Source organism: Drosophila serrata, unplaced genomic scaffold (assembly GCF_035046125.1).
Source record: "Drosophila serrata isolate PLE 108 unplaced genomic scaffold, ASM3504612v1 contig_184, whole genome shotgun sequence".
NCBI lineage: Eukaryota > Metazoa > Arthropoda > Insecta > Diptera > Drosophilidae > Drosophila > Drosophila serrata.
The window spans coordinates 451,710-478,457 of NW_028257082.1; the positions used below are offsets into that span (position 1 = coordinate 451,710).

The 26,748-nt window shown below is 40.6% G+C and overlaps 7 protein-coding genes across 47 annotated transcripts in view; 6 read left to right on the top strand and 1 right to left on the bottom strand.

Moving 5' to 3' along the window:
* Nucleotides 1-307: 307 nt before the first annotated feature.
* On the top strand, nucleotides 308-13,999 carry gem (transcription factor CP2 like gemini). Of its 2 annotated transcripts, none has more exons than XM_020945259.2 (12): nucleotides 308-3,775; nucleotides 4,820-4,931; nucleotides 5,059-5,265; nucleotides 7,738-7,810; nucleotides 7,878-8,282; nucleotides 8,345-8,489; nucleotides 8,825-9,337; nucleotides 9,445-9,620; nucleotides 11,443-11,650; nucleotides 11,718-11,833; nucleotides 12,812-12,886; nucleotides 12,954-13,999. In XM_020945259.2, the coding sequence occupies exons 1-12, from the start codon at nucleotides 3,404-3,406 to the stop codon at nucleotides 13,363-13,365; spliced, it is 2,814 nt and encodes a 937-aa protein (XP_020800918.2). In that variant the 5' UTR covers nucleotides 308-3,403; the 3' UTR covers nucleotides 13,366-13,999. The 2 variants fall into 2 exon arrangements, with proteins under 2 accessions (XP_020800918.2, XP_020800917.2); XM_020945258.2 differs by having other exon boundaries at nucleotides 2,986-3,775; nucleotides 5,020-5,265.
* On the top strand, nucleotides 2,655-3,091 carry LOC110178220 (uncharacterized). Its single transcript, XM_086827670.1, has one exon. The coding sequence runs from the start codon at nucleotides 2,655-2,657 to the stop codon at nucleotides 2,832-2,834; it is 180 nt and encodes a 59-aa protein (XP_086683796.1). The 3' UTR covers nucleotides 2,835-3,091.
* A 233-nt stretch (nucleotides 14,000-14,232) lies between the features above and the next one.
* On the top strand, nucleotides 14,233-15,630 carry LOC110178219 (salivary endonuclease). The gene is made up of 2 exons (XM_086827669.1): nucleotides 14,233-14,725; nucleotides 14,781-15,630. Exons 1-2 carry the CDS (start codon nucleotides 14,233-14,235, stop codon nucleotides 15,386-15,388), a joined length of 1,101 nt encoding a protein of 366 aa, XP_086683795.1. The 3' UTR covers nucleotides 15,389-15,630.
* Nucleotides 15,631-15,704: 74 nt separating this feature from the next.
* On the top strand, nucleotides 15,705-17,854 carry LOC110178218 (odorant receptor 46a-like). The gene is made up of 4 exons (XM_086829156.1): nucleotides 15,705-16,031; nucleotides 16,763-17,408; nucleotides 17,471-17,559; nucleotides 17,620-17,854. The coding sequence occupies exons 1-4, from the start codon at nucleotides 15,847-15,849 to the stop codon at nucleotides 17,852-17,854; spliced, it is 1,155 nt and encodes a 384-aa protein (XP_086685282.1). The 5' UTR covers nucleotides 15,705-15,846.
* Nucleotides 17,855-17,952: 98 nt separating this feature from the next.
* Nucleotides 17,953-19,256, top strand: LOC110178369 (odorant receptor 46a). Its single transcript, XM_020945506.2, has 2 exons — nucleotides 17,953-19,068; nucleotides 19,133-19,256. Exons 1-2 carry the CDS (start codon nucleotides 17,953-17,955, stop codon nucleotides 19,184-19,186), a joined length of 1,170 nt encoding a protein of 389 aa, XP_020801165.2. The 3' UTR covers nucleotides 19,187-19,256.
* A 294-nt stretch (nucleotides 19,257-19,550) lies between these two features.
* On the top strand, nucleotides 19,551-23,521 carry LOC110178348 (zinc finger protein 532). 3 transcript variants are annotated; one of them, XM_086827706.1, is made up of 11 exons: nucleotides 19,551-20,435; nucleotides 20,490-20,646; nucleotides 20,707-20,968; nucleotides 21,030-21,182; nucleotides 21,246-21,389; nucleotides 21,456-21,591; nucleotides 21,654-22,109; nucleotides 22,171-22,357; nucleotides 22,428-22,660; nucleotides 22,737-23,195; nucleotides 23,361-23,521. In XM_086827706.1, the coding sequence occupies exons 1-10, from the start codon at nucleotides 19,683-19,685 to the stop codon at nucleotides 23,157-23,159; spliced, it is 2,904 nt and encodes a 967-aa protein (XP_086683832.1). In that variant the 5' UTR covers nucleotides 19,551-19,682; the 3' UTR covers nucleotides 23,160-23,195; nucleotides 23,361-23,521. The 3 variants fall into 3 exon arrangements, with proteins under 3 accessions (XP_086683832.1, XP_086683833.1, XP_086683831.1); XM_086827707.1 differs by having other exon boundaries at nucleotides 19,551-20,436; nucleotides 20,497-20,646; nucleotides 22,737-23,521; XM_086827705.1 differs by having other exon boundaries at nucleotides 22,737-23,521.
* The window catches only part of KCNQ (KCNQ potassium channel), a 46,894-nt gene continuing 43,342 nt past the window's right edge, over nucleotides 23,197-26,748 (bottom strand). For 21 of the 38 annotated variants that reach the window (XM_086827701.1, XM_086827684.1, XM_086827697.1 and 18 more), the window contains 9 exons: nucleotides 26,410-26,480; nucleotides 26,241-26,325; nucleotides 26,083-26,125; nucleotides 24,856-24,952; nucleotides 24,423-24,791; nucleotides 24,259-24,362; nucleotides 24,080-24,195; nucleotides 23,529-23,743; nucleotides 23,197-23,469 (listed from right to left, as the gene is read on the bottom strand). In XM_086827701.1, coding sequence (XP_086683827.1) covers nucleotides 23,383-23,469; nucleotides 23,529-23,743; nucleotides 24,080-24,195; nucleotides 24,259-24,362; nucleotides 24,423-24,791; nucleotides 24,856-24,952; nucleotides 26,083-26,125; nucleotides 26,241-26,325; nucleotides 26,410-26,480 — 1,187 coding nt within the window. In that variant the 3' untranslated portion in view covers nucleotides 23,197-23,382. Of the gene's footprint in view, nucleotides 23,470-23,528; nucleotides 23,744-24,079; nucleotides 24,196-24,258; nucleotides 24,363-24,422; nucleotides 24,792-24,855; nucleotides 24,953-26,082; nucleotides 26,126-26,240; nucleotides 26,326-26,409; nucleotides 26,538-26,748 lie in introns of all 38 variants that reach the window. The other 17 variants (XM_086827699.1, XM_086827682.1, XM_020945472.2 and 14 more) reach the window with 2 other exon arrangements.

Sequence of the window (26,748 nt, forward strand, 5' to 3'; positions counted from 1 at the left end):
CAGGCCCAAAAAAAGTGGGTTGCCATGGAACACAGTCGAGTGGGAGCGAGATGGGGCTATTAAAAGGTCGCCAAGAAAGTGCGTGCCATAGCAAAATTGCTTGTATTTGCCTTTTGCCTTTGTTTTTATTGCATTCCACACACGCACGCACACTGTCGCACTGCAGCAAAGAGCGCCGTTGGAACCGCGAGAGCCAGAGCGGAAAAGAGATAGTAAGAGCGCCCGGGGAGAGATGGGAGAGCGAAAGAGAGTATGGCTTACTAGTCGTATACTTATTATTAATATTAGCGTGAGACACCAAATCGGTATAGTACTTTTTAAACCATTGGCGTTAAAGCACATGTTTAGCATTTTATGCGGAGTGTAAACTAATCTGAAAGAGCAACAACTACAACTACAACTACAAGAACAGCAGCAGCAACAGCAACAGAAAAAATATTAACACGTTGACGTTTTTTGTGTTTATCGCGAGCGGAAAAAAGCTTAATTAGCGAGCGGACAAACTCTTTTTGGCTGGCCGAAAACTTATTTTCTTTGAGTGCCAAATACGTCATCGACGCGCGCATTGAAAATCGGTCCACACACACAAAGGCGAGCAGCATAGAATTGAATTGAATTGCAGCAGCAACAAAAGCAACAACGCCCAATCAACGCAAATCAAGGAAAAGTTTCACACACAAACTCGAATTAATTAATTTGTTTTTGTATCTGCGCTAGTTCTTCGTCTTTTTTCTTCTTCGCCTTTGCCGTCCCATTCTTCTCCTCGCCAGGCTTTGCCATTCGCCGCGAAGCGCTGACAAAGAAGACAAAAAGAACGTGCAAAACAGCTGAGCTGAGACCGAGAGTACCGGAACGTAGCGTCGCCGTCGGCAGCAAGCAACAAGTGCAGCAGCAGCAGCAACAGCAGCAGCAACAATAACACAAAGCCCTTTCAATTGAGAGCCCAAGAGAGTGTGTGCGAGTGTTCACATTGTTGTTGCCACAATCAATTAGAGTGATAGCAGACGGCAGAGCACCAGCTTCGGCAGAGCAGCAGCAGAAGCAGCAGCATCCGCATCAATTTCGCTGGCAGCAGCAGCAGAAGCAGCATCATCTTCGCATCGCATCTTCGGGCTGGCTTAATTCCGAAAGTGTATCTGTGAGCGTAGTTGCTCCCGTTCCGCCTCCGTAATCGCAAGTGGCTTGTTGTTATTGTCGCACTCGGTCGATCTCTCTGTGTGCCTGTCTGTGTGGCGGCAGCCAGCGCTAGCGCCGTCGGCTCTTGATTGGGCTTGTTTGATTCCGAAACTGTATCCCGTAGTTTCCCGCTAACGGCGAAAATTCACACAACTCATTGATATTTTAACCTCGTGTCCGCGTTGGCCGCCGCTCGACCAAGGTTCTGCCGCACAAAATGCTCGTCTCCTTGGGCTCTCCGAAGCCTGGCTTCGTCGGACTAAAAGTGCTCCTCTAGCACGCAGCGAGCAGTCCGCCGTACATAACACATAAAAGTCAAACTCTACGCGAAAGGCAGAACCCAAAAACCCTAACTGTATATAACCCACTGAATTGGCAGCAAAAAAAAAGTTATCACCACTTCACCAACCAAATCGTAATCGCTATCGTTATCGCGAGACAAGAAAAATAACAACAACACAGTTAAAAGATAATATACAGTGTGCAAATCGAGGCAAACAAAAACTCCTATTCTCTTGCTAATGAAATCGGAGCGCTTTTTTGTGAATAATTAGCCCCCAAAAAAACCCGTTTAGTCGCCGCAGAAATTAGGCCCCCCCCATAAAGGTGACGACGACGACGATCCAAGAAACTGGCATCCATCTCGCTGCCGCTGATATATAACACCCCAATATACTCACAGGCGTAAAGTGCAAAAACGTAAAACCGCGATAACACCCATACACTCGCGAGCAGAGCGAAAAATCCGATCAGCAAATATATCAACTTCACAGTAACGTCGGAAAGTCAGTGCAAGTCAGAGCTAAATCGTCGAGCGTTCCGAATAGTTGTGTCTAAACAAATCGTCTTGAAAATATAATCAGTTATCAGTGATCAACATCGGTCTTCAGAAGTGTACAACTGCGAAATAATGTCAGCCTTCTGACAGTGTCCCCAAAAAATAATAAAGCCCACACACACAAAAGTTACATAACGCGAAAAATAAATCCTATTTTCGGAAGCGAAATATAAGCAAGAGGAGACCTAGCGAAACCCTACAAGTGACTTGTTAATTGAGAATGTCGCCAATCTGACAGTGACTAAATCAACACAACACAACATAATACAAAAAACACCCCAAAAAGAACTCAAATCACTGAAAATATAATATAAAAAAAGAACAAATATCAGCGTCACAAGCATTACAACAGCGAAAGAAATAATATCAGCCAACAAGGAGTGCAGCCTGTGTTATCAGTGAAGCATATGTATATACTTACATATATAGTCGATTTAAAGCGTAAACAACAGCTGTATAATGTTCACCGCCATCTGACAGTGGTCTAAAAAACCAACAAATAGAACTACTAACTAATAGAGCGTCGAGGGATCGCCGCTGATATATAGACAACAAGTCTAACACGTGCCACGTGTGGGATCTGTATCGTACCACCCACCTTCCATTCGCACTGCAGCAAGTAACGTGAATTCAGCGATAAATGGAGAAATCTGAAATACGACTGCAGCGCATGTCAAATGAATATCAGTCGCAATCGAGCTATATGTATCTCCGGACCAAGATGCTGTTAAAAATCGAAAATACCCTACTTCGAAGCCATCGTCAGCGCGAGACCACCGGTATCAAGAAACTATACAATTCGTTTTTCGTATTGTTTTAATTTGCCCCGCCCGGCCCCCGATCCCCCTCCGAAGGCCCCAAGAACACATTACGCACAACGCAACAATTCCAATTCCACTCAATTGTGAGCCAAGCTAGAGAAAAGTTACAAAAAAAAAGCAAGTTATACATGTTTTACCTATCTTAAATATATATGAATAAACTAGAGATATTATTTGGTTGTTAGTAGAACTCAACGTCAAGTGCATATTGTTAGCCCTCGTATATCCAAGTGCTGTGCGACGAACGATTAGTAAAGTGTGTCATATGAGCATTTTGAACAAGCCAAAATGTTAATCTAAGCAAAAAGCCGTAATTAAGTCTCCGAGTCGATCAATAACTGTTTCTACTTCGAATATTACTATTACAATCACCTTTTTTGCATTTCGTGTTGCATCGGAAAAACTTGAGCAAAATTGCTGCTGGCGAAGGTCCGGTCGGAACGGTAAAAACTTTGGTCGCCCAAATATATATCGGTTGAAAAACAACAAGAAGACTTCAATACTTCAAAACTAACAAGGAATAAGGGAACAGAAAGCGATTACAACGCCTTTTTAATTCACATACCGAATGGCGCTTTCGTTTCTATCGCAAAACTCCGGTCTGTTGGATTTACAAAGCATATTTGATCCACAATATTCTCATCATCAACAACAACAACAACATTTGAGCCACCACCCCCAACATCATATTCAACAAAATCAACAACAAAATCAAAACCAACAACAACAAGCGGATCAAATTTTACAACATCAACAATCGCGCATCCTTTCAACAAAGTTCGATTTAAACCTATTCAACGAATTCGACCAAATGGAATTCAACAATAATTTAAATCGCAATCAATATCAAACCAACAACAATAATAATAATATCAACAACAATCAGAATCATAACTCCAACACCAACACTAATAACAGTGTGAGTGAAAATCTAAATCAGGTGAGTTCAAAAGTTATAAACAAATGAGAGTTGACAGGTTTTAATCGGTTACAGAATACATTGAGAGGAATTTATTAAAAGGGTCAAAATTGGCTTATATAAATTAGATCAAGACCAATAGGGGTTTAATGAATTACTGTAATATTCGGTCTATTAAACTATTCCCGAGCTTAGTAAGAACATCCCATTGATTAGTAAATCTAAAGAATTCAGACTAATTATTATAACGACATATTTACACAACTGTTTTCCAAGTCATCTTTAATAAATAGATTTTTTTTTTTAATGGAATGTCCTACTTAATAGTCAGTGAATCAAGAAAACTTTTTAAGATCCCCTGCTTATGAGGCTCTCCAGCTAGTTCTGTTTGCCTTGAGGCAAATATAAATATATAGTTCAATTGCTAATTATACTATACAGTGCGGGGTGTATCATATAACAAAGTTGTGGTGGACAGATAGAGGGAAAACAACAGAACAGCGCTTAATAAATAGTTGCAAACGAATGTTACGTCACCAGTTCCGACTCACTCGCACTCAATGCCACCCAATCCTCGAGGTATCCAAGAGTAGATACTTTTGTTTACCTTCTTTATTTTTGGAATTTCTCATAAATATAGCTGCATGTTCTGTATCTTCTTTGCCCAGCTCTTCAAGCTGTGTCTTTTTCCATTTGTTTACACACTGCGAGCGTGTTCGAACTTATCTTTCTCCTAATGGAACCAAGCCAAGTCAGAGTCCTCATCTGCAAATAAACATCACAGAATGCAATGAATCGATGGGTGTTTTTCTGGCTCTCTCTCTGTCTCCGGGAGAGGAAGAGGGATTGGGAGAGTAAAGCCGAGATTGTAGGCGACCTTATCAGCAAGGTTCGGACCCACATATAGTATTTCAGCTGGACTGTAGAGATAATGGTGAGAGGGCATAGCCTCGATGGCGGCTAGACACGCTTTGTTGGTGCTTTTGATTCGGTTCCAGAATTGATTACGCCGTCGAAATTCAGTTTTCGAACTAAAAGCCTCTCCGTTCGTTTTCGGTTTTCCAGATCCAGAACCGCCACTTCATCAGCGGCTACCACCATCAGCATATTGGGTCGGATTATGAGCAAGTGATCAACTTTGTTGACTCGCCGCCAAACTCCGAGGAATCGTGGACAGGTAAGGCAGCGCCAATCAGTTCAATCATCCGTCCAGCTCAGCTCACCTCATCTGAATCACCAACCTTCCTCCATCGCCATCATTGAAGAGACCAGCTCTTTAATCGAACAAATCACCATTGTCGTAGACGCCCAATCGAAGGACTCGCCGGGACCGCAGATCATCGACGTGCAAACCATTTACCTGAACAGCGGCTCACGCAAAAGACGAATGGATTGGGATTCCCTGGACATTGGCCAAAGTGAGAACTCACCAACAGCATCGCAAAGTGGCGAGCTGCCCACGAAAGTGGCCCACCAGGAGAAGGATAAACACAAGCGGGAGAAGAACTCGGGTAAGGATCGATATAGTAATCCATATCAGGTTATATATTTCACTAAGAGTCTTAATAATTTATATAAAACATCAAAAGGGTTGAATGAAAGTAGAGAGATATATCTTGATCTAATATTCAATATAGATTGTGATGAGATACTATCAAAAAAGCCTGTTTTGTAAACTGAGGTTTTAGTTTAAAGCCTCCATTTTCATTCTTAAACTTTTATTAAAAACCAGAAGCTTATGTCTAAATGCAAACAGGTTAGCAAATGCTTTTATGATTGATTGATAAATTAAAAGTCTAAATTTGTCACACTTTGCAGATAAAAAGTTTAAATACTAAAAGTTATTCATTTAACGACCATAAAAGCTTGAATTAAACCCAAAAAGATTTGCATAAAATGTGTGTTGGAGTGACCCAAAATCAATGAAAGCGGCTAAAAAGAATGAACGAAATTGCGACTGGTATTAAGACTTCCTCCTCGGATGTCACTGAGGGAGCAAGTCAGAAACCCGTTCCCGTTCACCGTCCCTTCACGTTTCTTGGCCAAATTAGAAGCCGTCGTAATTGAGAAACCCGTTTCCGAGTTGTGCCTCTTTGATTGTATATGGCGGCACGGGATATATGGATACAGATATGAAAATATATACTACATATGAAGAATGATTTGCCTAGACAGATTTACCAGATCTAACGACTAATTCGATCGTTCGTAAGACAAACGTGAGTCTTTTTGCTTGTGCTGCCCTCGCGGGTGCTAAGTGGCATATAAACACGGGTATATGATCGCTAATTAGTCTGTATCTATCAGACATGAAGTTATACGACACACATATCCGTGAGATACCAATTAAAGGCCAAAAACCTTACAAAGGGTACGACTTTGAGATGTTTGAAGTATTTAGGGTTTGACGCAAACGCAAAGTTGCACTGTGAAAGAGTTTCAGTCTCTAAATAGTTACAGAAACATGGATGAACTATGTCTCTTAATTTCGGTCTTAATGAAATTAACAGCCTGGCGGCGATGGTTAAAACTCGGCATAAGACAGTAATTAACTTAACACCTTCACTCGTGTTAATCAATAGAGCTTTAATAATAGAATCCCCTCGGCTGGCCAATAAAGGGGAATCAATCTTGTCTCGGTACTTTTCCTATGGCCAATGAGAGGCGAACAAGCCCCCAACCGAAAACCCTTTAAGCTCCAACAAGATCTGTCCCCGAGATTACAGCTCCGCTTCCAGCTCAAATCACGCAGGGCCCCCGAACTAATTACCCCGAAATGAGTGACCGCGGCATGACACTGCCACTGGCACACTGATATACTTTGGAACAAACAAACATTACTTGTGCTTAGGCCGGGACCTGGCCATATAATTTGGACTCCAATCTAGAGCAAAGCCAGCTGATGGCTTATCTTCGTCGCCGCAGATAAGACTGAACGGCCCACGTTTTTGGCATACAACACAATCCGCTATTAGGTGTACTTTTACCATAGATATTTCTTAGATCATTAGATCAACCAAACAAATGACCAGCCTTTGTCCCGGCCTTTTCCCCAACACATTTGTTTTTATATAATCGAAGGCAATAAGATGATATTAAAGTCATTTCGCCTGTCTATTTGGGCAAAGATATCCATCTATTCTATTCACATTTACAGATACTTTTAATCAAACAATTAGCTGTGACACTATCTCGAATGTGGATTGAAGTGAGCACGATGTGCGTCATTCGGTTGTGGATAACTCTGAATCAATTGTGTTTGAGATATGTATTGTCCACGGGAACCAACACACACAAATAGATAGAAATATCTCTATATAGATTAAATCAATTAACCAAGCATTGCAAACAGTTTTTTTTCATTAGAGAACATATGAGTTTTTTGTTAAACGATTGAAAGTAATGGCGTGACCATTTTGAACTTTTTAAATTAAATATTAAATATTAAATATATATTTGGATTTACTGCAAGATGCAATATCGAGAGAGCGTCGTTGAACCATTTTTGCCACCTCTCAATAACAAATTTAAGTCACATTGTTTTTGAAAAACGAGAGCTAAAAGAGACACTGTTTATTATAAGAATAAATAAGATACCACGCTAATTTAAGCTAAAAATCTAGGATACTAAGGTATATTCTTCTATTTGATGCAACAATTTAAAATCCTTAAAATTCATTATAAGACCTATAAATAGGTAACCCATATTCTGATACTATACAAAAATATAGTTACGTGTTTATCAATTAATTATAAATTGGCCTTACAAAGTGTCGCATGCTATAAATTCTTCACACACTTTTTCTTTTGGCCAAGACCCACAAGTTTGACGTCAAAACGGTTTGAGGTCATTATGGGCTCTTGAGAGCGTCGTCGTCACTTGATGATAAGAGTTCGACAGAAAATCTAAAAGAAATGACATACGTGCCAGATATGGATTAAAATATATTGCTTTTATTAATTATTTATTTTCATATTTGCAGGTCGCAGCAGCTGGAGCGATGATATTGGCTTCGATCTGAATGCTGAGTTCAACAGCAACTCGTACTTGAACAAGTAAGCAACTTCGCTGAATGTTCCTTAACAAAATTTTAACTTATTTGTCATATATCCTCTCTTTTAGTGAGAACTTCCTGTCGTTCTCGCCATCGCTGAGCACCCTGAAACAGGAGCCGCAAACGGATCAGATTAAGGCCAGTCCCAAGATATCGTTGGACAATGCCGTCGGTTCTCCGTCGGTGGCCATTGCCAAGCTGGATGAGTCCCAGAACTCTCCGCAGCAGGCTAATCCTGGGCAGGACTCAACACCGGGCACTGGTCCAACCATTGGCAATGGCAAGCACGATGTGAACTCGGGTCTCATCTGCGGCTGTGGTTCCCCGCAGGGCTCCCCCTTGGCCAGCAGCGAGTATGAGGTGAACGAGAAGGGTGCCAAGGTTCATCCACAGCAGCAGCAGCTCAGCGTTTTGGATCCGGCCAAGATTGAGCTAGTTTCGGCCAATGGAGGTACCCACTCCGAGGATCATAAGTAAGTATCAGGACTAGGTTTTTCCTCTAAGCTTATGGTAACTATTTACTTATTTTTTATAGATTCCAGTACATTTTGGCTGCGGCCACTTCGATTGCCACCAAGAACAACGAGGAGACCTTGACATATCTTAACCAGGGCCAGAGCTATGAGATCAAGCTGAAGAAGATCGGCGATCTGTCCCTCTACAGGGATAAGATATTGAAGGTGAGTCTTGAGTCCCGAGTTCCCGAGTCCAAAGTCTCTGTCCATGTCCAATTGAGTCGCAGAGTCATGTGATGGCGGTGAATTATACGACTGCCGAGTGAGCGACTTGCCTCTTGACCGACACTGTGTGTATCTGTATCTGTTGTATCTGTATCTGGGGCTCAATTGATTTTAATAAGCCCCAATTAAGCCGCTCGACTTGCGAGATGCCAATGACTACTAGGCAAAGACCTCTGTGTACATGTGAAATCTGCGTGTGCGAAAACTTTCCGAGTGAAGTCATAGCCACCACTCACTCATCCGTCCCTCCCTCCTGACTTCTTCTTCTCTTGCAGAGCGTGATCAAGATCTGTTTCCATGAGCGCCGCCTCCAGTTCATGGAGCGCGAACAGATGCAGCAATGGCAGCAATCCCGCCCAGGCGAACGCATCATTGAGGTGGACGTACCGCTATCGTATGGCCTGTGCCACGTGTCACAGCCACTCAGCTCCAACTCGCTGAACACCGTCGAGATCTTCTGGGATCCCCTGAAGGAGGTCGGCGTCTACATCAAGGTCAATTGCATTTCAACCGAATTTACCCCAAAGAAGCACGGCGGCGAGAAGGGTGTGCCCTTCCGACTGCAGATTGAAACCTATATAGAAAACACAAATAGCACCAATACCGGCTGTGGTCTAGGATCTGCTGGCAGTAGCAACAACAACGCTGCCAGCAACGGTGGCAGTGGTAACACCAGCAACGGCAGTGGCACAACCGGTGGCACCACAGCTCCAGCATCGCCGGAACGGTCGCCCAATGGCGGTGGACAGGCCAAGCAGGCGGTCCATGCCGCTGCATGCCAGATTAAGGTGAGCAGGGGGGATGTATTGGGGGATAGGTTGATGCATCATAAATGCCATGTTAGCATCCTATTTCTGTTAAATTTTCCATTAAATATAGTTTCTATATTTTGCAGGTTTTTAAGTTAAAGGGCGCCGATCGCAAGCACAAGCAGGATCGTGAGAAGATCCAAAAGCGACCGCAATCGGAGCAGGAAAAGTTCCAGCCCAGCTACGAGTGTACCATCATGAATGACATATCCCTAGATCTGGTGATGCCAGCCACTACCACTGGCTGCTACAGTCCCGAATAGTGAGTATTGATGGCCTTTTCATCTCTCTAGAAAATATAAAATATAGGTATACATATTGGACAAGAGGAGAGGACTGGGAAGAATCAATCCTCTCCCTTGCTTGGCACATGTGCTCCAGAATTAAGTAACAATTTATTTCGGTTTGTGGCCCCGCAATTTTCCAATTGAGTTCGCCAATTTTTCCACAACTCATATTTATGTGACAGCTACGGTCTGCGCCTCTTGATTTACGAACCGAACTAAAAGCAACTGCAGTCCACAGTCATTTACATAACATCCAGTTAAGATCAAGTGCATATTACGTATCACGTAGATATACTTGTTCCTTATCTCACCCTAGTTTTTACAGTGCGTTTCAGAGCCCTAAGTTAGGGATTTTTTATTGATATAATGATGATTGAATATTGCCTTCAATACACATTTCCTACAATTTAGAATTAGGTTTTTATAAATAGTAAATAGTCATTTTTATATTGAACAAAATAGTATTATATTCAAATAGGATATGGAGTGTGGCAATTAGTGTTCAATGCGATTGCAAAATGGATTTTGTTCTTGTTTTCAAGTAGCTTTTTTCTGTTGAATGATTTGTTGTTAATATTCATTTCAGGCATCGAAATAGTAAATAAAAATAATTGATAAATAATGTATCAAATAATTAACTTTAATATTCCTATATCACGCTTGAGTACCATCTCCAATAATTTGTTTTGCATATATTTTGAAACACTTGGTTAACCAAACAAATAAAATCAAAGATGTTTATTTGTGGTCTTTGATTATAAACAAAGATTCCGTCCCAATAAATGTTTGATCATCAAATTGAGAACGTTTCAGAAGAGTTGGTAAGAAATACAAGCAAATCACCTTAAACAAATTTGGCAAGATGCCCCCTGAAAATAATGTATGTACCTTACAATTGCGGTACGCACTTTCCCAATGGAATTTTCCTAGCGTAACCAGGCGGTGAGAGGAAATCATTTTGTTTGTGTCATTTACATTTGAATGATCAGCAAAAGTCAAACCAAAATCATATCGAATCAAGAGCGAATAGCTTGGAGAGTGATCGTGATCAGGGAGAAACTAAGAGCAACACCGAGTTGCACACAGATCTCTAGAGAGGAAGAGACTTCCACCAACTAAAGGATCTTTTGCAAAGCTAAGAGAAAGATCACCGAAGAGATCACAGCTTTCTGCTTTGGGTCATTTGTTGTTTTTGCCAGTCAGCTCCAAGATATTTTTAGTTTAAAGTTGCTTTTAACCGGTTTTCTGGTTTTCGTTTTTGCTCAATTGATTTTGTTTTGTTTGTAGAGAGACAGAGAGAGGGCACTTTTGTAGATAATAATTGCAAATAATATTATGGGGGCTCTTTTTGTATTGATTATATCGATTGAAAAATACATCCCATTTATGCATTGAGTAGATTTAACAAAAGTATTTAGGCCATACAAATAACAGGAAATGGCTGTGGACAAAAGTCTTGGAAAAGTTTCCCCTACCCATAAAAATATATATAAAAAGTTATTCCAAACGGGTTTGCGCCTGGCCAATCGACCGCAACCGGCCGTATCGGGTATCGGCCTTAATCGTAGTCGTAAACAAACCAGATTCCCTTCAATCGGCGGGGAGGCAATGGGAAATCTTAAATGTTGAAAGATGCCCGAGTCCCGCGCATTCGTGAACATGCGCTTGCATCTGAAGGATCGTCGTCGCTCCTGCCAACATCAGATACTCATCGAGCTATACCGGATTTGTAGGACAGGACTCTCTATCTACAACCTGAATCCCTATTAACTATCAATTTGTTTGCTTTATTTGCAGTATGAAACTCTGGCCCAATTCGCCCGTGCATATACCCAAGTACGATGGGATACTTCCGTTTGCCCCAAGTGCAGCATCGCCGGCCACCAGCAGCAGCAGTCCCATTGCCATCAACTCGGTGACGTCCACCAACTCACCGACTCTGAAGCTAATGGACACCACCAATATGGTATCGCCGCAGCATATTCCCGCTGACATGGATGATTATGTAGGTCACGCTATAGAGTACATGGAGAGAGTAACAACTACTAACTAACAAATCTAATTCCAAACAGAATCAGAACATAATGCCGGAATCGACGCCCGCGCAGGTGACACAGTGGCTGACCAATCATCGCCTCACGGCCTATCTATCAACTTTCGCACATTTCTCGGGAGCGGATATTATGCGGTATGTACATATAGTTATATTTTATAAGAAAATTTTAATTTAAAATAGTTTCATTTGTTATATTCTACGTAGACCAGGATTTCTCATAATCAGTGATCCCTAAAACCAATCATTCAAAAGCTACTTTACAGAGCTTTGCTATAGAGTCTACACATTATTTTTTTATTTATAGACTTTTACTTATCTGAACTACTTTGATTTGTTTCCTTTAAACTGTTTACTTCAATTGTTTTTCATGCTCTTTGATTCCGACTTAATTTATTTATTACTTGATGCTTCTGTCTATATTAAATTATCACTTAGATTAGTTAGATCTAAGTTCTTAGTGACCCCTTTTCATGGCAAACAATTTTGTTGAAATCCTACTTCCTATAAATTTGTAATTCATTCAAACAAGTTTAGTTGATAAAGAATAATTGATAGTAAGCAAATAATTAATAGTTCCAATGATAACAGTTACAGCGTTAAAACCTTATAATAACTGAATGGATGGTTGATCCAATTCTCTGACAAAAGAAAAACTAGAGGAAAATCAGTAAATGTACTTGAGTTGTGCACTAATAACCATTTGAAAACAATGTTCAAGCCAGTTTATTACCATTTTGTATAATGTTATGGACAGACATATGAATGATAGATCGCTTTAATAGGATAACTTGATTCGACAACCACCTGCAATACAATTAACTTTGGTTTATTTATATATGACCCGATAAGATATAGTGTGCCTACCCTATGAGTTATCTGGTTATTGCTCTGTAGTAGGAATAAAATAAAGAAAATATCATTACATTCGTAATGTTTAAATGTTTGTATTTATATATACAGTGATATCTTAAAGTTTATATATTCCTCTGTGCAATAAATCGATACGTGTTTAATATATATTCTATATTTAATCGGTTCAGTTTTTATTTTGGTCAATGATCTATTCGAATTGATTTCTAATAAATGTCTGTTCTCTTGGCTTATTTATAGCATGTCCAAGGAGGATTTGATACAAATCTGCGGCCTGGCCGATGGCATTCGCATGTTCAACATTTTGCGCGCCAAGTAAGTTAATATTCATTCCCAAATTCCATCTGAAAACATTATTAATATATTGACATCTCCGTTGCAGGACCATTGCACCTAGGCTTACGTTGTACGCCAGCTTGGATGGCTGCAGCTACAATGCCATCTACTTGCTATCGAACACGGCCAAGGAACTGCAGCAGAAGCTGTTCAAGATGCCCGGTTTCTATGAGTTTATGGCCAAGGCCAGTGCCCAGGAGAATGGAGGAGGCGGTGCTGCCGCTGCAGCTGCCCTGTACAACAACTGGAGCATGCACTCGAAGTACTCGGGCAGCGGCTCGAACATCTTCAATGATGCCAACAAGAGTTGCGTGTACATTTCGGGGCCATCGGGCATTTTGGTCAGCGTCACCGATGAGGTTCTCAACAACGAGATCAAGGACGGCAGCCTCTACGCCATGGAGGTGCAGGCCGGCAAGGTGATCCTCAAGCTGATCAACAAGCAGGACAACAATTGAGCGTTTTAATTGATACCCCCGTAGAGACCACAATCAAGTATAGTTTTTAGCATTTACACGCAATGCGAAACATAGTTTTCTATATAAGCTTCAATGTGTACGAGATATTTCGCGCAGCAATTTTGAACAAGTAACAACAAACAAGCGACCCGAAACCCTTATCCCCAACGCAAAATTTTCGTTAAAGAACTAGTGCAAAATATTTAAGTTTTTTGTTTTTCAGTACTCACATTTAGGTTTTATTCTACTTTACATTGTATTTTATACCACCTACGATATGCACATTTAAATTTCCGATGCGATTGCATTTCGATTCGTTCTTTTATCTAATTTTAATTTTTCTTCTTCTATTTCTATGGCGTATGCTTACCACATACATATATAACACTTATACATTTGTTTGTAGAACCCCAATCGATACATCAGTTATTTTGAAGTAGAAAGAAAAAAACCCAAAAAAATTGAAAAATTATTTTACTTTAATGATTATTATTATTATTATCTTGAAGTACAGTACCACGAATACAAGAATTGAGCAATTGTTTCGAAGCAGAGTTCAACTAGCAACCAAACAACAACTTTTGTATGTGATAGAAGCAATAAAGTGTTATCCACAAGTGGACTGTCAAAAAAACCATTTGAAGTCATCTTTATTTTTGGGAATTTCAATTTGTAAAGTATGTACATTGGCACTCAAATTTATAGAAATGAGTTTGGTCAGACTACTGAGATTTCAAATATTGAACTTATAGAAATATAATTCGGGGTTCCCCCCAAAAGCTTTAGTATGATATAAGCCTTCATTCTATTCAGTTTTCTTTTGGATATATTTTCAAAATTTTATAGTAATTAAAGTTCTAGATAAAGATGGATGGTTACCACATCATTCTGCTCCTCTTTTGCTGCACTTTAGGTAAGCTTAATAAAATATTTCTTTTACAAATTTTCACCTCGATCTCAGGGGCAGTTTGGCAAGTGCAGGGCGATTGTCATATATCTCAGTATATGGTGGAGCAAACGAATCGCATATTCACCTATTGCGATGCCAGTGGTTCCATCCAATTGCAGCGCAAGGAAACCGTACCAAATGGTGTCACCCTATTCATGTATTGCAATCCCTCGGATATGGTGGAGACGCAGTGTCTGGACAACGGGAAATTCTCCAATCCCCTGCCCATGAGATGCAGCAATCCGATGCAACCAATGTTGATGCAAATCCGGGGTAATGATTGTCCCGGAACCTTATATTCCGTTGGCTATGAGATTAGGGGACGGAACTTGGAACTTTATCGAACCTGTTTCGATGGACGACTTGGACAGGTTTTATACTCGCAGAGCGATGTCTACTACAAGAGCTTCTGTGAGTTGATTGATATTGATTTAATATTATTATAATTATCCTTTTAAACCGACAGTTCCGAAAAGACCTTTCGTGGAATTTGTGGCTGATCAAATGTTCAGTCCCCTCGAGGCATCAGCGTACCTAAAGTCCAACATTTACTTTGCCTTCAACTGCATCTATGGCAATGCCCAGACCTACTTGCTAAATGTTAGATCTCTGGTCATTAATCGAGGTCATTTGGTGGCTTCGGCGGACTTCCTCTTTGTTGATCAAATGAGCAGTACCTTTCGCTACCTGAATGTGGTGCCGCAGTTCAAGTCGATTAACGATGGCAACTGGGAGAAGATCGAGCGCTGGGTGCGCAGTCAGGTGCCGCCATCGAGCTATTTCCGTGTCAAGTCCGGTGGAATCGGCATCCTGGAGTTACCAGATGCCAATGGTGACTATAAGGCTGCTTTCCTGGCCGGCTCTAAGATCCCAGTGCCAGAGTGGACTTATAAGGTGGTGCGTGATGACCAGGGGAATGGACTTTATGTCTTTCTCACCTACAATAACACTTTTAAAAGCGAGAAACCGAAATGCCCGAATATTTGCAGACAGGTTTACTGCCCCTTGAGTCTTGCGAATAATGCCTATAATGGATACACCTTCTGCTGCGATCCCAAGAATTTTCCGTTCTAAAAAAAATGAAGGGGGGATGTCCTTTATGCATATTTTAGGAAGGACTCTTTGCCCAACTGGCTTGCGTAATAATCACCGTTTGAATAATTTAATATTTTTAATAAACGGACGCACTTAAGCTGAAAATGCGAAAATTTGTTGTCTAAGAGGGAATACACAGTGGCAAAAAGGGTTTATTTAATGAAAACGAATGTTAAAGCGTTTAATTAGATGCAAAATAAAATTAGTAAACAAATTAAAAATGATCTTGAATTTATGATACTTATATTTGATATTTATGAAGGAACTAAATTCTATATAAGTAATTAAACTTATAAAACCTTTTAATTATTGCTCAGTGAAAGGCACGCCAGAACGATTAGTTAACCGATTAGTAGTCTCTTAATGACATTTTAAACGCTTATAGAGAAGATATAAAAGGACTTCTTCCAAATCAGAAAACCTTAAACTGAATTCAAATGGAAAAACAAGTGGAAATCTTCTACAGGGGTCAGAAGGCCTTCCTGAACATTTTCTCTTTGTGGCCGCAGAAGGAACGCTGGCGGAGAATCTTTCACCAGCTCAACTACGTACACGTAATGGGTTTCTGGGTGCTGCTCTTCGACTTAATCCTAATCATACACGTGGTAGGCAACTTAAGGGGGTAGACCACCCTGAACGCATGAAATTTGGAGGGTTTTTCAAAAATTCATTTTGACTAAGTTATTGGGAATACAACTTTTTATTTATTAGTACATCAAAGTACATATGTTAAACTAAAAAATACTTATTGAAAGAAAAAAAAATATTTACGAACCTCGGAGATATAGCCAGTCAAAAAACGAATTTTTTTTAGGGAATGGTCGGATGGTGTACATGCTGCACACCACATTTGTTATCCGAAATTCAAAAACAAAAATTCTTTATAAGCTATATAAGTATGGCTATAGCATGACGTAGCCGTTTTTGGAAATAATTTTTTTTGAGCAAATGGGAGCACTTTGAAAAAAAAAATTTTTTTTTTTAACAAAATTTTTGATTTAAAAATTTATAACTTTAAAACAAAAAAACATATCGAAAAAATCCTACGTCATGCCATAGAGGGCATTATAGAGAAGCTGTGTAAAAAATTTGAAGAGAATCGGTCCGGCGGTTTTTGAGAAATCATGTACACCGTTTTAAAAAACGTTGTTTTGAGAAAAACGCAAAAGAAGATAAAGAAAGTACTCTACGGTATACCGGCAGCGCTCACTTCTAATGGCTGTAGAATCCACAAGTAACGAGATATTTTTAAGCCCGATGTCTTAAAATGACCGTAAGAATATCAGCATCAAGATTGATTAAAAAAAAAAAATTATATTTTTAAAAAATGTCAGGGTGGTCTACCCCCTTAAGCCACATGTCCGAGGTGGTCAGGGCCATCTTTGTGCTGGCCACCAGTGCGGGGCACACCACCAAACTGATCAGCGTTAAGGTCAAGAATGTGGCTCTGGAGAAGCTATTCAAGCGGTTGGATGATGAGGATTTTCGACCGCAGAGTCTCGAGGAAGAGAAGACCTTTAAGGCTGCCTGTGAAACGAGTCGCAAACAGCGGAATTACTATGCATCCTTGTCCTTTTGCGCCTTGGCCATGATCCTTGGGACTCAATTGTTGTTGGATTGGTCCCAACTCCCACTGAGCACATTTAATCCTTTTAGTGACCATCCTGGCTCGCCCGGCTATTGGTGCCTGTACTGCTACCAGAGCCTGGCCTTGTCCATCTCCTGCGTTACGAACATTGCCTTTGATTCCCTCTGCTCCTCCCTGTTCATCTTTATCAAGTGCCAGCTGGACATTTTGGCACTGAGACTGAATAAGATGGGATGTGGTCCGTGTTCAGGAAGAGGAGTCGTGGAGAGGCAGCTGAAGGAGTGCATCCGATATCACACAGCCATCGTGGAGTTGACTGAAACCGTTGAGCTTTTGCTCTGCAAACCAATTTCGGTTCAGATCTTCTGTTCCGTGTTGGTCCTGACGGCCAACTTTTATGCCATTGCCTTGGTGAGTCCTTAAAACCTAATTTTATAGTTGAACATAATATCCATCGATTCCTTTTCAAGCAGCTCTCCGAAGATGAGATCGTTCTGTTTAAAATGATAACCTATCAGGCTTGCATGCTGGTTCAGATCTTTATTTTGTGCTACTTTGCCGGGTGAGTAGGGGAGCTATTAAATTTGTATATATTTATGATGGCTAATAGTTAACCCTCCAGCGAGGTCACCAATCGCAGCATGGAGCTGCCCCACGAACTGTACAAGACCAGTTGGATGGAGTGGGACCGCTCCAACCGCCGTATTCTGTTGATGTTCATGCAACGGTTGCACTCGACTTTGCGTATAAGGACCTTAAATCCCAGCCTTGGCTTCGACCTCCAGTTATTCGGCTCGGTAAGTTGGCCCTTGATTTATTTTTGCAGTGTTGTCAATTTCCATAATGAGGCTCATTAGTTGGCATTAGCTGGTGGAAATGTGTGGGAATTCGTGGGCTATATAAGCCGTTCGTCGGGGGGATTCTCGAAAAAGTGAAAGACAGTCAAATCGTTGTCATGGATCAGCATCAGAAGATAACGGAGCACTTCTACAAGTACCAGATGTGGTACTTTGGGATCCTGGGAGTTTGGAAACTCCCCATTTGGGCCAGTGACCAGGAGCGTCGCCTCCAAGCCATGCGATTTGCCTTCCTCCTGATTTGCCTCTGCATTATGCTGCTGCTGTTTGCCCTGGAGCTGTTGACCAATATTTCCGATGTGCGGGAGATCCTAAAGGTGTTCTTTATGTTCGCCACCGAAATGTCCTGCATGACCAAACTGATGCACCTGAAGATGGAGTGCCAGAAACTGGCAGGTCTCGTTGAGATGATGAGGTCCCGGGAGTTTGCCACAAAAAGCGAGGAGGAGAAGGAGCTTATGGAATCGGCCAGAGTGGTGGTAGTTCTCATGAGGAACTTTTACGGCGTCATGTCATTTTTAACGGCTTCATTGATTCTCTTGGTTCCCTGCTTCACCGGCTATGAGGAGCTCCCGCTGACTATGTTTGAGGTGTGCAACATCCAAGGAAGGATCTGCTACGGACTGCAGTACCTCTTTCACTCGGTCTGCCTGATGCCCACTTGTTTCCTGAACATCACCTATGATACGGTGGCCTTTTCTTTGCTTCGATTCCTAAAGCTGCAGCTTCAGATGCTGGAGTTGCGGCTGGAAAAGTTGGGTTCAGCTTCCAACTCCGAGGAGAACGAGAGAATCTCAAGGGAATTGCGGGAGTGTGCCGATTATTACAACAGCATTGTGGAGTATAAAAATCTAGTGGAGCTCTTCATCCAAGTGCCGGGCTCCGTGCAGCTCATGTGCTCCGTTCTCGTCCTGGTTTCCAATCTTTTTGGCCTCTCAACCATGTCCGTGGCCAACGGTGACACCATCCAAATGGCCAAGATCTGTATTTACCAACTTGTGATGGTCTGGCAGATTTTCATCATTTGTTATGCCTCCAACGAGGTGACCTTGCACAGTTCTAGGCTCTGCAACGCCGTCTACAGGTCTCAGTGGACGGGATGGAACCGAGAGAACCGCCGGATGATCCTGCTCATGATGCAGCGCTTCAATTTGCCTCTACAGTTGCGCACGTTTAATCCCACCTTCACCTTCAGCCTTGAGGCCTTTGGCTCTGTAGGGGTTTAGGTTACTTATTTTAATATTTAATAATATATTTTTTGTAATTGTTTCATTTCAGATTGTTAACTGCTCATACAGCTATTTCGCTCTACTAAAGCGAGTCAACAGTTAAGATTCCTTTTATTAATGGAAAATGATAGGTAAAGGAGCTTGCGGAAGTGGAATAAATGTTGATAAAAAGGCTATAAGGATAAAGGAATTCAAGGAATATTAAAACAGAATATTTATTTCTTTAAAGCACTTTGTTAATTAGAGTTTCTTTAGATGACTTGTAACACTTTGCTTGTAGATTGGAAAATAAATAAATAAAACTACAAGTTTGTAGTTAGTTTTGCTTACTTTGATTATTTCTTTTTTGAGGCATGGATACATGAAACATTAATAAATTTACACAAAAAATCTATATTGACAATGTTTCTATAATGTTATTGAAATGTTCTAAATAAATATTTCAAATATTCTTTTAAAAAACGCGCTAAACGGTCACTCTACCGTATGTTGTAAAATACCAAATTTTTTGGCGCGAGCACAACACCGTTGTGCTGTTAATATACCAAAAATAGAAAACACACTAACGCGAAAAATTGTGCTGATGGACAAAGATTAAGATGTCGGAAAACCAGAAAAACAATAGCTGCCTGCATTGTAGTGTTTTCAATCCGAAATTCCGGTACCAGGAGATCTTCGATGAGTTCGGCACGGAGTTGGGCCTGCAATCGCTGCTGGCCAAGCACTTCCAGCTGGATGTGGAGCCCAAACCGCAGCAGAGGCAGCTTCTGTGCGAGGTGTGCGTCAACATGCTCATCCGGCTGTTCGATATTGATGAATTGCAGCGACAACAGGATGCGGCAAAGGCGGGGATCAAGGATCCAAGACCTGAGTCGCCTGTTCATCCTGTCATACCGGTCGTTGTCAAGCCTGACACTAAACCTGCACCCGCTGCTGCCGCTGTCAAGAAAGAAAAGATTCCGAAGCCTGCTCGTGCTCCTCCTCTTCCCACCAGGGAACCAAGTGCTCGGATCAGCAAAAGAGTTCCGCCACCTCAGGTATTGCCTGTTCCATCCAAACCTTCAGGGCGAGCCAAGGAGCCGGTGAAACCCACCAAGGAAGCATCGCCTGCAAAGCCAAAGGACACAGATCAGGAACATATTAGTGTCCTCATACAAAACCTCCTCGACGAAGATGAGGCCATGTGCGAGGAAGTGGCAGACGAAACTGAGCCCTTCTGCGAGGAAGTAAAAGCAATAGAAGTCGCTTCCATGCCAGAGAAGCAGAAAACCCAAAGGAAAGTTGTTCTCTTAAACAAGAAAGCAGTGCGGCAGCCTAGTCTAGATGAAGATGTTTATATATTTGAGCAAGAAGGTTTGTTTAACACTGGACAAGTCCCAAGTATATTCCCAAACTAACTTTTACTTGTTTCAGATATTTTGGAGCCATCTGTGGAGAATGTAAAGATCGAAGCAAAGGGTCGATCATCAGCTAAGATAACAGTTCAAGCCGAAGAGAGCCAGAGTGAGGGAGAAACCGAAGAGAGCCACGTGATTCTATTCGACTTTGTGATGATCAAAGAAAGTATGTAAAGAATCGCCTAAAATCAAACTATTATTTATTGTTACACATTTTCTATTGCAGAGGATGACATTGGTGACATTGCCGAGTACTTGTCCACAGTTGTGAAAACCAGCTTCGAGAAACTGACCTTTGAATGGCCCACGGTGTGCAAACACTGTTCCCAGAAGTTTACCACCTTTGAGAGTCTTCTAAGTCATACGCTCAAGTCGCACAAATCTCGGGGTAATGCCTACAAGTGTCCCATTGATGGCTGCAACAAGGAGTTAAAGGGCAGCAAATTTCTGGCCATGCATCTGGTTGTTTTGCATGCTCCCGTAGCTGAGTGAGTGCTATAAATCTCTGAGAAATCCAATATAATAAATAGTAATCATTTTTCATTTCAGAATCCCCATTTACGGCAGCTGTCCGGAGTGCAAGATGACTTTCTCAAACATTTTGCAGTATAACAAACACTCTTGCGCTCATATGATCAAAAAGAAGCGCGGCGTTCGCCTATATTGTGAAATGTGTGCACAGGAGTTTCCCTCCTGGAAGCGGTAGGTCTCTTACATATTCTTAAATACTTTAAATACCACAACTGTAGTTTATTTTTATTTCAGTTTCAATTTTCACAATCAATTCCATTTGGAGAAGCATAGGCCTCGCGCCTGCTTTGTCTGTGATTATGCCAGCACCAACATCGATGAGCTGTTCCAACACTTAAACTACTCCCATGAGCCTGTGGGCACTTTGTTTTGCGACCTGTAAATGCTCTTATTCTTTAAATATAATCACAAATTCATTTGATTAATTTATTTTTATCTATTCAGTTGCGATCGAACTTTCCGGGATCCCGGCGTGTTCATGGAGCACAATAAGTCGCATGCCAATGTTAGCAGCACTAGCTATCACTGCGGCGAATGCATGGCGGTCTTTGAGTCCCGAGGTCGCCTAGCTGGACACATGGTAAGTCTATATTAACGATCTGAACTAGAGATGTTTATCGATGGTGGTTTTAAATTTTTTAGCGCTCAATGCATGGCAGCATCATTAGCTGCGAGCTCTGTTCCCGAGAGTTTGGTAGCGAAGCAACCTACAGCATTCATATGAAGAAGCATCTAATTATTGAGCGGGATTTGCACGTATGCAGCAATTGCGGCCTGCTGAGCGATAGCAAAGAAAAGTTGGCTGAACATGCGGGAACCAAGAATTCGCCCTGTTTTGCTGCTAAGATATATACGGAGATGCTACGCGATGCCTATATCTGCGAATACTGTTCCTCGTACTTTAAGCAAAAGTCCGATCTGCAAGCGCATCGCGCGTCGGGAATCCATAAGAATGGGCTATTCTGGTGCCAGCCGTGTGGCAAGGATTTTCCACATATGAAACAATACCGCCATCACCTGCGCAACTTTCAGAAACTGCGATCGGATTCGGCGCATCGAAAGCTGGAGATTTGTGTATTCTATATGTGCGATCAGTCGGTGAGTACCAACAACTTTTAAATACGAAAATTAAATAACATCCATCAATTAATATTTGTAGGACTGCAGGGAGGCCTATGTGAACTGGAACTCGTTGTACACGCACAAGCGGCGCACCCACGAATCTTCGGATAAGCAGACAGATAAGGCCTCAAAGTCTGGACAGGATTGGATTTGTCAGTTCTGCTTAAAGCAGTGTCGCTCAAAAATGTCCTTGTCTGTTCATGTGGCAAGGAGCCACAATAATGGTGTGTTCACTGGCAACACCTCTCCGCCTTTTCTTTTTTAAGCTTAACTGTTTCTTTTGTCTTTTTCCAGACAACGTTGTATGTTCGTTGTGCAATGCTTCTTATAAGAGCCAGGATGCCTTGGACAAGCACCATGCCTACTGGCATGAACCCATCGAATGCCCGGAGTGCTTTAAGATTGTCAAAAATCGTCGAAATTACGACACGCATGTTAATGTTGTGCATTCAAACAAGAAACGCTATGCCTGCGGTGTTTGCGAGAAGGGATTTTATCATAAAAGCGAAATGGAGGCTCATCAAAGGGTAAATATTAATGACTGTTATTAAACTATTATATATTTTCTGGCATTTCACTCTAACACTGACTTTACCCTTCCAGCTACATGGTCAGTTGTACAGCTGCGAGAAGTGCACCTTCACCACGAAAAACAAAAAGTCCCTGTCCGTTCATATCTTGGGTCAGCACTACAAGCGTTTCGCCTTTGAGTGCAAGGTGTGCAACAAGAGATTCGGACGTCGTCAGGGCCTGACTACGCACATTCAGCGGGCTCACGGTTCCAAGTACGTTTGCCGTGATTATTTTGAAGGCGGTTGCGGGCGCACCTTCGTCAGCAGTTCCCAGCTGAATGTTCACGTGAGAAAAGTGCACGAAGGCACTATTCTTCTGCAGGAGGAGGAAGAAGAGGACAGTGATGGCCCATCCACATCCAAGAAACGATGCTATCGGATCGATGATGATAGCAATATAGAGTTTGTAGAAATTGGAGACGGCGAGGAAGAGGAGGAAGAATATATTGACTAGCCCAATTAGGATGCTATGCATTGAGACAGCCGTAAAGTAAGTTTTCCTTTGCTAAAGCAGATTTATTTGATTTAAATTTCATTTTTGTTTTTTTGCTACTCCATACTTGAACACAAATGATGTCCGAAAATGACATTAATATGTATTCCATAGTACACATAATACTATATTCTAATGATAATAATAATAGCTACGTTTTAGGCTAAACTTTAATTGCAATTAACTAGCCAGAGTCTGGCGGAAGCAAATTTGATTTATTAAGCGTTGTGGTTTGGTCATTTAACTGCTGAAGATTGTGTGCGGAGCTTACCTGCAAAAGAGATTATTATTTATAAAATAAAATATGTATTTTAATAAGCCAAGACTTACTGGGCTAATTGGTGTTATAACAATGGCTGTGCGCGTGGCACACTGCAGCAGGGCTGTGTCCTCAGTGGACTCATCACAGTCACCATCGGCATCCGCATCCACGTCCACATCCACTCCAATATCACTGTCGATCTCCCAGGAGGGGAAATGTTCCATTTCACCTTCACAGTTCAGATCCTCCTCCTCGAAATCCTCGTACTCATCGATTAGTATAACTAAATGGAAGATTGTTTTAAACGTTTGTTATTCTTTTTGTTAAGTGAAAGTCCCCATGCTCAACCACTAATGTGACTCACAAAATTTCTGATGAATATGTTAAAAAATGAAGTTTCAGAGTCTCAATGAAGCCAAATGAGTTATTCAATATTTTTAAATCATTCAATCGTAAAAGAAACAATAGTTCTAAATAAAAAATAACGAACAATTAAACAGGTACACATGCATTTATTAAAATCGTTTAAAATTGAGCAAGCAAATAAAATAAATTAATATGTAAATGATGAGGTGGGTTAAGTTAGTTCTTGAACCAAACTATTAACAAATTTAATTACTTGAACTATCTGGCGGCGTAGGCTTTGCACTGCTGTCTAGGGATTCGGCTCCCTCATCGGGTATATTGATGCGTTGCTCCTGCTTGCTATACGGCTCCGATGTGGATCTTTGTAGGCTTTAACATGGAATATATATATTTTTATATTATAAACAATATTTAATTAAAATCTGTAGTCACCTTAACGTAACACGTTTTTTGGTTCTATTCTCTAATTCAGTCATAAAAACATCATTGTGCTGCTGCTTGTCAGACCCCAGCTGATATGAGTTAAGCACGGAAGACTGCACATAATAATTATATAACTTATATATATATTTTTTAACAAATATTTAAGTTTTCACCTTTGTATTGGTCGCTGTATGCTGCATGTGCGGCGGCATCGGGGTTTGTGTGGCGATCGCATCCGTTGTCGTCGTGGCCGTTTGTGTGGATGTCAGGGATCGCAGCTCGGGGCCATCGGTCACCGAGGAGGGATTCAGCAGCGGTGTGGTGATGGCCGCGGTGGTCACCTGCTCCGGATGCACACTGAGGGCCGCGGTGCGTTTCCACACATCGATCATGGCCAGGTTGTGGGCGTGATGCAGGGGCTTGTGGTTAGGACTAATGGAATGTATTTTGGGCTTGGCTGGCAGCGGAAGAGCCAGGAATCTATCACGATCCTCCATGTACGCCTTGATCAGCACGTCCAGCTTCTCTTCGATATCAGCGACCTAAAAATCGGTTGTAATTTACATATATATTTCATTTCGTTTATTTTTTTAACTAAGATCTCACCTGCCGCTCGACTTTAACCACGCGGGAGGCTAAGCTTATTTTAGATGCATAAACGTCCTTGGCCTTGGACCCTTGTTTGCCCAGGATTTGATCCAAACTGTTGGTAAATAATAATATAATAAAATAACATTAAATTGTCATGCATTTATAAACACTAGATTTTTTTAAAAACTCTAATTTGAGTATGCAGATCTGTTAACCTTATAAAAACTAACATAGGACATGTTTCCGAATTAATATTAATTCTTTTTTGGAAAATTGTTATATAAAAAAAATATATTAAAAAAATATATCGACCCAAAGAATAGTATTATAATATTAGTCAGAAGCTTGTAAAGCAGCGAAGCAGGCATTTCCGACCCCATAAATCATATATATTCTTGATCAGCATCAACAGGCGAATCTTTCTAGGCATGTAGGAAAAATAAAAAATTTTTGCCAATTTTTTCAAATTTATTAATTTTTATATATCATTAATATTTTCAAAAATTGGGAAAAATTTGTAATTTTTAAAATTTTAAATTGAGTATGCAGATTTATTAAACTACTAAAAACTAATATAGAACAGCTTTCCGATTTGAAATTAAAGCCTTTTTGGCTGAGTTATGAGTTTTTAAAACTTTATTTATAAATATTAAATATTTGAGGCTTAGTTATGACCAATTTCCGATTCTTTCTTATAATTGAAACGCTAAACTTGCTTTTAAAATGAAACTACTTATCTTTTTACATCTTAAACTCTTCTTCTATAAGACACACATGACGTATACGTAATTTAAGGGCTTTCACGTTAAGTATACGCCATGTATGCGCTAGACCCATCTTAAGAAGATATATTTTTATACCCTCTCAGGGTATTATAATTTTAATCAGAAGCTTATAAATATGTGAAGGAGTTTTTGCATCAACAGGCGAATCTTTCTAGGCATGTAGGAAAGATAATAAATTTTTGACATTTTTTTTAAATTTTTACAAACTGTCAAAAAGTGGCAACAAATTAAAATTTTTGACTTATTAAATGAAGTATGCAGATTTATTAGCCTTATAAAAACTAGCATGGGACAGCTTTCCGAAATAAAATTAAAGGTTTTTTGGCTCTGTTATGAGTTTTTTAAGCATTGAAATATTCCAAAAATTGTTATGTAATAAAATAAATATACACACTTCGGCTTATAGAAGTTAACTTTCTTTCTTGTTTTTTAGTTTTAATTTTGTTAAAATTCTTACCGCAAATGTAGCATCTTAACGCGACCCAACAAGTCAACGTGACCTGAAATATAATTATTTTATATTATAATATTATATATAAGGAATTATTTAACAACCGATATTTCAAGGAATTGAAGTAAATTGCTTTATATAATAATTAAAAACTTGGAACTCACCGGCCGCATATTGCTCCATGACATCCTTGACGTCGTAGGGTTTCAAGGCCTCCTTGAATTTCCTTCGCGCCACAAAGTACTTGAGCTGCAAGAGAAGAACAGTGGCCAAAATAAAGATTTGATTCCCTGAAGGGATTGGGGGAATCCCCAAACAAAAATCCAAACTCACCTTACGTATAAATCGAATGGCTGTCTTGTGCCGATTGGTTAGCTGCGTGCAGCGCGGCTCCTCATCCTCATCTGCGGGCAATTTGTGAATCAGAGAGATTGACTTGTGCGTTAGGTTTTGGTTGCTAGCTTCGCTTGTTGGTTATTTTTGGTTTGGTTTTTTGTTTTTTATTTTTTATTTTTGGTTTGGATATGGTTAATCAAGTCAACGTCAACGCAAATATACAACAACACATACAAAATTACCGTTACACACACATATGGAACAATTAGTAAATACACATGGATTATCATTAATATGTTAACGAGAGATATAGACGTAGATATATAGTTATAGATG

Excerpts from the sequence above, each read along its gene's own strand:
- LOC110178348 (XM_086827705.1), top strand. The coding sequence starts at position 19,683 with ATGTCGGAAAACCAGAAAAACAATAGCTGCCTGCATTGTAGTGTTTTC. Across the intron at positions 20,647-20,706 it reads CTTTGTGATGATCAAAGAAA|AGGATGACATTGGTGACATT; the intron begins GTATGTAAAGAA and ends TTTCTATTGCAG. Across the intron at positions 21,390-21,455 it reads GGCACTTTGTTTTGCGACCT|TTGCGATCGAACTTTCCGGG; the intron begins GTAAATGCTCTT and ends TTATCTATTCAG.
- LOC110178219 (XM_086827669.1), top strand. The coding sequence starts at position 14,233 with ATGGATGGTTACCACATCATTCTGCTCCTCTTTTGCTGCACTTTAGGT. Across the intron at positions 14,726-14,780 it reads TGTCTACTACAAGAGCTTCT|TTCCGAAAAGACCTTTCGTG; the intron begins GTGAGTTGATTG and ends TTAAACCGACAG.
- gem (XM_020945258.2), top strand. The coding sequence starts at position 3,404 with ATGGCGCTTTCGTTTCTATCGCAAAACTCCGGTCTGTTGGATTTACAA. Across the intron at positions 11,651-11,717 it reads CCGCTGACATGGATGATTAT|AATCAGAACATAATGCCGGA; the intron begins GTAGGTCACGCT and ends AATTCCAAACAG. Across the intron at positions 12,887-12,953 it reads TTCAACATTTTGCGCGCCAA|GACCATTGCACCTAGGCTTA; the intron begins GTAAGTTAATAT and ends TCTCCGTTGCAG.
- LOC110178369 (XM_020945506.2), top strand. The coding sequence starts at position 17,953 with ATGGATCAGCATCAGAAGATAACGGAGCACTTCTACAAGTACCAGATG. Across the intron at positions 19,069-19,132 it reads GCCTTGAGGCCTTTGGCTCT|ATTGTTAACTGCTCATACAG; the intron begins GTAGGGGTTTAG and ends GTTTCATTTCAG.
- LOC110178220 (XM_086827670.1), top strand. The coding sequence starts at position 2,655 with ATGGAGAAATCTGAAATACGACTGCAGCGCATGTCAAATGAATATCAG.
- LOC110178218 (XM_086829156.1), top strand. The coding sequence starts at position 15,847 with ATGGAAAAACAAGTGGAAATCTTCTACAGGGGTCAGAAGGCCTTCCTG. Across the intron at positions 16,032-16,762 it reads GTGGTAGGCAACTTAAGGGG|CCACATGTCCGAGGTGGTCA; the intron begins GTAGACCACCCT and ends TACCCCCTTAAG. Across the intron at positions 17,409-17,470 it reads ACTTTTATGCCATTGCCTTG|CTCTCCGAAGATGAGATCGT; the intron begins GTGAGTCCTTAA and ends CTTTTCAAGCAG.